The 9691-nt window shown below is 40.5% G+C and overlaps 1 protein-coding gene across 11 annotated transcripts in view; it reads right to left on the reverse strand.

Moving 5' to 3' along the window:
• The window catches only part of Syne1 (spectrin repeat containing nuclear envelope protein 1), a 493437-nt gene that overhangs the window by 106120 nt on the left and 377626 nt on the right, over positions 1–9691 (reverse strand). For all 11 annotated transcript variants that reach the window (XM_029532807.1, XM_029532801.1, XM_029532799.1 and 8 more), the window contains 2 exons: positions 3837–3938; positions 627–746 (listed from right to left, as the gene is read on the reverse strand). In XM_029532807.1, the coding sequence (XP_029388667.1) occupies positions 627–746; positions 3837–3938 (222 nt within the window). The remainder of the gene's footprint in view (positions 1–626; positions 747–3836; positions 3939–9691) is intronic.

The raw sequence follows: 9691 nt of genomic DNA on the forward strand, positions 1-9691 counted from the left end.
TCCTTTCCTTTCCTTTCCTTTCCTTCCCTCCCTCCCTCCTTCCCTTCCTCCCTTCCTCTCTCCCCCTTTCTCCCTTTCTTTCCTCTCTGAAAAGTAATGGAAAAGTCCGCACACATTTCCAAACTTTATAGGTTTTGTTGCCATTCTGGAATTGAACATTTGTATTACATTCCAGCGTGTATGCCTGATAAACTCTCACTTTGAAACTCATGTTCTAAAAAGTTTTACCTTGAGTATTTACTCGGCTAAATCATCCCTAGAAATATATTACAAAAAAAATCTGATGGAAATCCCCTCACCTTTAATTTTACTAGGTAGGGATCATAACGATAGTTATATTTTCAAGAGCAGAAGTAAATAAATAAATCCCACCACTGAACTATAGCATGGTGTTTAGATATCTTCATAAGGACAGAAAAAATATAGATACTAGCTGCACCTATATTTTTCATTGTATGAAAAATGGCCAAAAGTTCGGAAAATTTGTGTTGCTTCTAAGTAAAAGTCAAGACCTAAATGATGTGACATTTGTTTGAACAAATTTCCAAGAGGATGGTGGAAACATTTTCTTGATTTTTCAGTAAAGCTGAGCCACTGAGGCCGAGCTGCCTCTCTGGAGGCGGTACCTGGAGCTTGGAGAGTTCCTGCAGAGCAGACTGTTCCACTTGCAACTTGTCAGCCCGCCGTTTCAACTCAGAGATTCCACCCTCGAGTTCCCTCAGTCCCTCTTCAGCCTGTTGGATGGCCTGGGCAAGATTCACAACATTTCGTTCAGACTCTGAAGAACAATTCTGCTCCAAAGAAGCTTTTTTGACTTTTTGATTTTTTTTTTTTACTTTTACTTTCAAGAATTATTTTAAATACATAAGAAGATACTAAATTTAAAAACAAAAACACAAAAAACATCCACATGTACTACTGGAAAAAGAGAAGGTCCTTTATTATATTGTAGGTCAGCTTTATTAGGCGAGGAGGTAGGGCAGAGCTAGGGTAGAGAGCTGGGAGAGGAATGGCCTCCTTAAACAAGGGAATTTGTAGATAAATCACCCTACATTAGAAGTAGCATGTAGGATAGACTGTGAGTCAGGTATGTCCCCAAGATGTCTAGGAGACCATGGAGCTTCCTGAAATGCAATGGAGTATCACTGGACACTGCACCAGTGTGGCAACACCAAAGTGTGAGGGAAGCCTGGTCAAGGAATGGTTGTTCCGGGCTGGTGAGATGGCTCAGTGGGTAAGAGCACTGACTGCTCTTCTGAAGGTCCTGAATTCAAATGCCAGCAACTACATGGTGGCTCACAACCACCTGCAATAAGGCCTGATGTCCTTTTCTGGTGCATCTGAAGACAGCTACAGCGTACTCATGTATGATAATAAATAAATCTTAAAAAAAAAAAAAGAAAAAAGGAATGGTTGCTCCTCACTCTAAAGTGGAAAAGTCAATTAGCGAGGATTAAACTGGCTGAGCCCTGTCTGCCCAGGGTGAGGTCTCTGGGAAGAGAAGACCTTGCTCTAAACTTCAAGGAGCTGACAGTCTTGTCAGGAAGCCAGAAGAAAATAAACCAAATCTCAATAGAATTAGGTACTAAAATTCATGACGCAACTCATCTCTGACAAGAGAATGGAGGAGGGAGTACCAGACCAACAGACCCTGGCCTAAGTGGGTTTTTGGAAGAACTACAACCCAGTTGCCCTTGACAATGAGAGGAGTCTGGACTCCAGATGGCAGATGAAACACATGTCCCCCTTTTCCTGTCCTGAGACCTCTCTGAAACAATAGCAAATATTTGGCTTGCTTGTTTTTTGGTTTGGTTTGGTTTTGGGTATTTTTGGAGTGCTGTCCTCCATAAATCTGCTGGGGAAAGGAAACAGGGAGGACATTAAGACCAACAAAGTCTCAAGGTTAGAATCCAGACAAATACATGAAATTTCACTGGTGCTGAGAAAGCTGAATGCTAACCTAAGAGAAGAACCGCACTACCAAGTTTAGAGCATTGGGAGTCCCAGGAACTTGGAAGACAGAGTCAGAAAGCTAGTGAAAAACTGCTGAGAGCATAAAATCCCAACCCTGCTTCATGTCACATTGCCCCTTCCTTCGCAGATGAAAGGCTCAAAGTTTATTTATTATCTGAAGAAGGAAGGGGACTTTCTAGACTGAGGGATGACAGATATGGCAGTAGGCTTCAGTGTGGGATTGAAAAGGGAGAAGATGGAGGAGGTGATCCATGCCTGTAATGCTGGATGCAGCTCATCTACTAGCAATACTCTGGGGGGGCGCAAAAGGAGGGAGGGAGGATGTGGGGGGTGAGGGAGAGAGGCAGGGCAGAAGGGGAGGAGAGATAGGGCAATAAAGAAGGAAACAACAAGAGAGGAAAGGAGGGAGAGAGAAAAGAAAGAAAGAAATGGGGTGTAGAAATTACAAAGCTTTGTCCACAAGCCCCCCAAGTCTACTCTGTCTCACGAAGGGCTGTGGTCACTCCTCTACTGTCAGGAAAGTTGGGGGGGGGTCATAAGAACAACTGAGGGAGCTTAAAAGGTGAACAGAGAGCTTGTCCAACAAATGGGCCAATGGACCAGTTATCTCCTCAAAATTGTCAGTTTCATCCTTTCTTCAGGTTCCTATTTCAACTATTTAATACCAACCCAGATATAAAGAGACAACAGAAAATGACTATGAAGTCAAGAATATCCAACATGACCGACAGCGATGATTCTGGCAAACAAATAAAGGAATCAGAGGGGACAGATTGTGTAAAAAACAAAACAAAAACAAAGACAACCACCAAACTGTGAGTATACCCAGTTATATTACAGAAAAGAATGTATTTGTTTAAAGAAAAGGACAGGGTGTTACCAAAAGAGACAGAAAGATAAAGATCTCTTAAGGAGAGAGAGAGAGAGAGAGAGAGAGAGAGAGAGAGAGAGAGAGAGAGAGAGAAGATGTGAAGTATCTCCCTGAAGGGAGTTCCACAAGGAGAAGCAGATGAAAGGAAGAAATGAAAAGAATTAAATAAGTTATTTGAAATTTTTTCAAAATGAAAAGATAGATAGAAATCCAACCGGAAGAGGCTATTGAGTTCTCAGTACAGGGGATAAAAAGAGGCCCCTCCTATTTTTATCTTTAAGATGTGCCATTGTGATAGTCCAGACCCCTGGGGACCTTTGGGAATCGGAAGGATTTTTAGATTTCTCAAGTCAGCAATGGAAACAAGCATCTACAAACGAAGAGAAATTTATTTCTGACCTGGAGTTCTACACAGAGCCAAACAAAAAGTAGGGAGAACTTAAATAAGAATGCTTTCAGGGACCAAGGAGGTGGCTCAGTGGGTAAAGAGATCTACTGGTAACCCTAATTCAAATCCCTAGGGACCACATAAACCAGACATGCCAGCAGGCTTCTGTATTCAGAGTACTCCCACAGTGAGGTGGGAGGCAGAGACAGGACACCTCAGAAGCTCACAGGCAACTAGCCTGTATGGTCAGTGATGAATACCAGAAGAGCTCCCTTTAAATAGGGTGAAATTGGGAACCCATGCCTGAGAATGTCTGTTTTCTTTCCTACAACATGGAGCTCATTTCTGATGTCATTTTGGAGTAGCAAATTCCTCCAGAGAAGCAGCTACCATTGATGTCACTTTTGACCTCACGTTCCATAAATATGTATTGAGGGACCAAGTCAGTATTGCTGGGCACTCTATCCAAACCCCATGTTGAAATTAAAATATGCATTGAATAAAAATGCCATAGCATGTCATTCATCAGTCAAAAAAATTGATATCCCACAGTAAAGCAGTGATCTATGTATATCTGCTGTTCCAGAACATGCCTGTACATACCTGCATCTGTTCCACTATGGGCTGTTCGAACACATTTGCCAGCTTCTGCAGAATGATATATTTGCTGTCAGCTAACGATGTAAACAACACCTTCAGGTCATTCTGAGGAAGAAAGCCATGGAAAGACAACATGTGAAACACGGGAATAGAATGTTTACAAACATCACACAGATTCAAGGAGATGATACACAGACAGATACACCTCTGCCTCTGGGTATTATGTAGCAGTTTCCTCCAAGATTAAATCCTTATAACCTCTGAGGGAAACTGGTTAAGAAAGATGTTAAGAGGATGGTGAAACAGTAACAATTTCTAAGAGGAAGTGAAAGATTCCTCCTTAAAAGGAAACACATTAAGACAAGAAGAAAACAACTGGAAGGAAGTTCCTGAAACTGAGCAGATGCACTAGGCCCCTTCTTTACCCCAAGCATGTTTAAGCAATAAGAACTGATGGGTTGTGCTTTGGTAATACATCTGCTCCACATTTCTAAAAGAATGTCAATAAGACTCACTATTCACCAAATTGGATCTTGGTGGTGTCCTTAAGTTACTCTATCCTTTACGTCCCACTGGGGTAGGTAGGCATTTGTTTACATGTCCCAGGAATTCAGTGTCGTACAACACTGTGGGAATTTCTTCCAGGACCCTCTACAGACATCTAATTCCAGAGAGGCTCACATCCTTTTCATAAAACCATATCGTGATATAGTGTATATAACCAGTGCATGTCCTTCCAAAATACATTATTTTAACAACTTTTAAAATAAAATATATTTTTAATTTTAAAACTTTTAAGATTTAGTTTTTATTTATGTATATTATATGAGCATGCGAATGAAGGTGCCCAGGGAGGCTGGGAGAGGGTGTCAGATGCCCTGGAACTGGAGCAACAGGTAGCAATGAGCAACTTAGAATGGGTGCTGAGAACCAACCCTGGTCCTCTGGAAGAACAACATGTGTTCCTAACTGTTGAGCCATCTCTACAGCATGTATTTTTTGGCTTCTTAAAAAGTATGAAAATCAAGGCTATATACACCAAAGAGACAGACAGCTATTGGATGGAACACAGGGCCCCCAATGGAGGAGCTAGAGAAAGTACCCAAGGAGCTGAAGGGGGCTGCAACCCTATGGGTGGTACAACAATATGAACTAACCAGTATCCCCTGAGCTAGTGTCTCTAGCTGCAGATGTAGCAGAAGATGGCCTAATCGGCCATCATTAGGAAGAGAGGCCCCTTGGTCTTGCAAACTTTATATGCCCCATACGGGGGAACACCAGGGCCAAGGAGTGGGAGTGGGTGGGTAGGGGAGCAGGGGCAAGGGCAGGTGGAGGGTATAGGGAACTTTTGGGATAACATTTGAAATGTAAATAAAGAAAATATCTAATAATATATATATTTCATACTATATATATAATATATATATTTCATTATATATATGTATATATATATATATATATATTATGAAAATCAAGGCTATATACACCAAAGAGACAGAAAATGACATTACAAAAAGGTACCAGCTAAGTCTTTTATGCATAAACAGCATTCCTCTAACTATCCAGAACATATTTATATTGAGTGAGACATATATAAAGAAGAGATAGTCACCCAAATTCTTACACTCATTTCAAAGGGCACCGTGTATGAAAATAATAATTTAATTATAAAAATGCTGATACATTCCCAGAAATATAAGCTAATGTCTTTTCATTTTCTTTCTTTCTTTCATGTTTTTATTTTTGTTGTTTCTCTTGTTTTGTGATACTCAGCCTGAGCCCAGAGCCTATGCTAGGGATGTGCTTTCTCACTGAGGTACCGCATTGACACCCTGTTTCAATTTTCTTGTTAGACAAGAGTCTTGCTAAGTCAGCCGGACTACTCTTATCCTGCAATCCTTCTACCTCCAACTTGAGAGAACGGAGACCAAAGGCGTTTGCCACCAGGCCTGGGTCTATCTCTCATGAGTAGCAAACAGGGATGAGGGGCTGACTGGTCATCACAGGTTGAAATTTAACTCAAGGCATCCTCTTCTCAGTGAGGAACTGGTCATGGACCAAGGCAGCACATTCCCCAAGCAAGAATGTGAAAAGTTAGTTTCCTTCCAAGGGAATCACACTGGGAAAACAAATTACTCTTAAGGGGAAGCTACATGCCCAGCAGTGAGTAGCCAACAGAAAGTGGACTCAACAGAATCTCTGGAGGTTCTTTGTCTCATAATGTTGTGTAAAGGATTTTTTTTTAAAAATTATCATATATATGTGATGTATTTTTTCTTTCTTCTTACCCTACAGGGCTTTGTGTATAAATTATGGCTTCCAGTTTAATGCTCTTATAGGATTCCTGAGTGTGCAAAACAAGCAGGTCTCTTTCTTGTGTCTTCTCTTGGTTTTTTTTTCCCTGCTGTTTGTTTTGTCCAATTCGGATGTGCCAACTTTTGTTTTATGCTTTGTACTATATCATAGCATCGTATCATATTCCCATAGAAGCCTGTTTGTTTTCTAATGAGAGACAGAAAGGGGGTGGACCTGGGCGGAAGGGGAGGTGAGGAGGAGCTGGAAGGAGAGGAAGGGAAAGTGATAATCAGGAGCTATTATGTAAGGGAAAAAAAATCAATTTTCAATTAAAGGAATGAAAACGTTGATTTAGTCTTGAATAAAATTTGTTTAAATTGGGGGACAAAAAAAAAAAAAAAAAGAATGTCTGCAAAGGCTGGAGATATGACTCAGAAATTAATTGTACTCCCTGCTCTTGCAGAGGTCCCAAGTTTGGTTCCTAGTAGCCACACAGCCTCTAGCAACTGTCTCTAACACCATTTCCAGGGAATCCAGGGCCCACTTCCCACTTCTTAGGGTACTAGTGTTATACACACATACATGCAGGTAAAACATTCACACCATAAAATAAAAGTAAATATATCCTTTAAAATGAATGTATACAGGCATCATAAGAGTGAGTTCCAGGACAGCCAGGGCTATACAGAGAAACCCTGTCTCGGAAAAAAAAAAAAAAAAAAAAAAAATTGAGGGCTGGTGGTATGCTGAGTGCTATAGTATTTTTTTAGCATGCAAAAGTACCAGGGCTTGATCTCTAGAAATGATAAAGAAGGAGGGAAGAAGGGAGGGAGGGAGGGAGGGAGGGAAGGATGGATGAAGGGAGGGGGGAGGAAAAAGGAAGAGGGCTGAAATGAACACCTAGTGCTGAATGTGTGAAAAGCAACAGTTGTCACTAACCAAAACTCAAGCTGAGCTGCAAGCTCAGCAGCCAGCGAAACCGAAAATCATTCTGAGAGCGCTGGAGACATAATGAGTTTTTCATGGGCTCCAAATATGTTCCTATTACTCAACAGCATTCGAGGAGAGGTCACGGGCTCTTAGAATTACCACAAGGACTTTTTTTAATAAGCTAAAATGAAAAAATGTTTCTCACTCACATGAATAGTCAAAAGCAAGAAGTCTTAACCATTACCCTTGATGGCGGCGGGGTGGGGGGTGGGGGTGGGGGGAGATTCTATTTACTTCTGAGTGTCCATTGGTATCTACATGGACTTAAGGCTGTGTCAGTTCACTTCATCCAAAGCATAGATGAGTAGAAGTAACCTAACATGGGTTAGAGATGAAGTGTGTACCTTCCCTTTATAACCTCTCTGTCTTTTCAGTAGGTGTTTCCCCTGTGCCCTACCTAACATATAAGAAGACAGAGTTATTATTTCTAGAAGCCACGGTAACTATCGGGAGAGACCAGTTGAGAGAACAATAACATGGTTTGTGGAAAAATTAGTAAGAGTTGCTGGGTGGAGGCAATGGCTTTATGCTTATTGTTTTCTTAAGAATAAAAAACAAAAAGGAATAAATCAGAAGGATTCAACAAATTATTATTACTACACTTATGATATAGCGATAATTAAGAAGTAAGTATATAATAAACACATTACATGTTACAATTTATTTCTTTCAGTCAGAGGGTAAAGGGAGGGTATGAGTCATTTGAAAGACAAATTCATAGACATTTTGAAGTCTTGAAACTGGTAATGCTGACTTGAGATTATTAAAGATTCCCTTAGCTTCTCAGGTTTAAAAGTCACTTAAAATATTCAGAACTTTTCGAAATACTGAAATGTATTTGGGGTTCAATCAATGCGTAAGAACCATAATAGTGACAGCTAATTAGACTGTGACACACGTAATACTCAACACATACAGGTCATCTATATATCTTTTCAGACAGTCTTGGTTGGGGAGGAAATCCTAGGAGAATGTTAACAGTCTGGAAAAGGGTAGTTCTCCTAGATGATATGGAGAACAAAGGTGGAGCACGCCAACAGCTATTGAGTACCAGACAGTAGATTAGATGCTCTCTATAAGAAAACGGTTCATAAATAGGAATTGATCTTTTATTGTGTTATCATTGGGGTTCTTTCCTTCAATTAAATTGGAACATCAACATGAACTATCAGCTTTTGTTCATGAGCTGGCCACTAACAAACCAGCAGAAACTTCTTGGCCAAAGAAAAACAGAGAACATGATTTTAAGATAATTTCGTGATCGTGTGTAATTTCCATGGTCCCCTACAACAAACTAAGTTCTGAAGAAATCACGCTTAGTTAATATTTTACTGTCACTAGTTAAGATTATCAAACTCAAAACTGTCATAAGGATTAACTTGGTATAAGGAACTCGACAGAAGTAAAACACCTTTGAGGGGTTCACAATTGCATGGCACTTGTGTGCTTTACAGACTAAAATGCTGTAATAATTTGGCAACTTTCTTCATAGACAATACATTTTAGAGTAATGAAAACTATTTTTTTTTCATACTCTAGTGAGCCTGGTGACTTTCCAGGCACCGCTGGTATACATGTGTACAAAATATAACACCCAGAAAAATCAACCTTGCTTCTCTGATTCTAAGTGGATTTCTCTCTCCTTGTTCTATAGATACATTGTAACAAGCACAGATGTGAATCCCACCAAGGCCACTCCTCTGCGCCATAGAGTCACACACTCAGATGCCTACTGTGAATCTTCCCGTGCATATCTTAATACTACCCTTATCTCCATTAAAGCACTTCCAGAGTAGTGTCTACTCCACTGGCCACCGACACTGCTATCTATCTGCCTCCTTTGTCTGTCGAGGCCTCCAGATGTGCAAGCCAGCATCCTTGGGCTCCTTAGCAGGCATCCTTTCTGCCATTCCCCACATCCAAGCTGTCACCAAATATCTTTCTATTCAGAATGTATCTTGAGTCAGTCTGAGTCTTAGGTCTCTTGCTCATGTTTCCATACCATGCAATGCAGACATGCTCTCTTATATCCCTCCCCTCCTCTTGAGTGCTGAATAAACCTGGAGAAGCAACATAAACTTTCCACCCATTTTAGATCCTTTGCCTTTTTCAAGACTACTCAATAGCAAAATATGATGATTACAAAATTTGTTGAGTACTTGTTATGTATTAAGGTCTACTGAGAGTATCTCAAAGAGTTTAACTTATTGAAGCCTTTCAATATTGTGAGGCAGTGGCTGTGGGTAGAGTTGGGGACACCGAGGCTCCAGGTCATAAGGCAACGAAGATTATACGGCAGCAATCGACAAAGCTAGAATTTGAAATACATGGCTGTTGAGGCAGAGAGCCTTGGCTACTTAGCCAGTCAAAGCCCAAGTCTGAAGGATTGGTTTTAAAACTGAGGGCGGCAAATGACCTTGTTGACCTCAGGGAACTTAGTCTTAATCCTCGTTCTGTTTGAACAGCATATACCTCGTAGGGATATTATAGAGATTTAAAAATGATTCATATGAAATATGTTCATATGTATACAAACATAAAGTGTTAATTGTTTATTTCATGTATGTGTGCCA

This window comes from Mus pahari, chromosome 21 (genome assembly GCF_900095145.1).
Source record: "Mus pahari chromosome 21, PAHARI_EIJ_v1.1, whole genome shotgun sequence".
Lineage (NCBI taxonomy): Eukaryota > Metazoa > Chordata > Mammalia > Rodentia > Muridae > Mus > Mus pahari.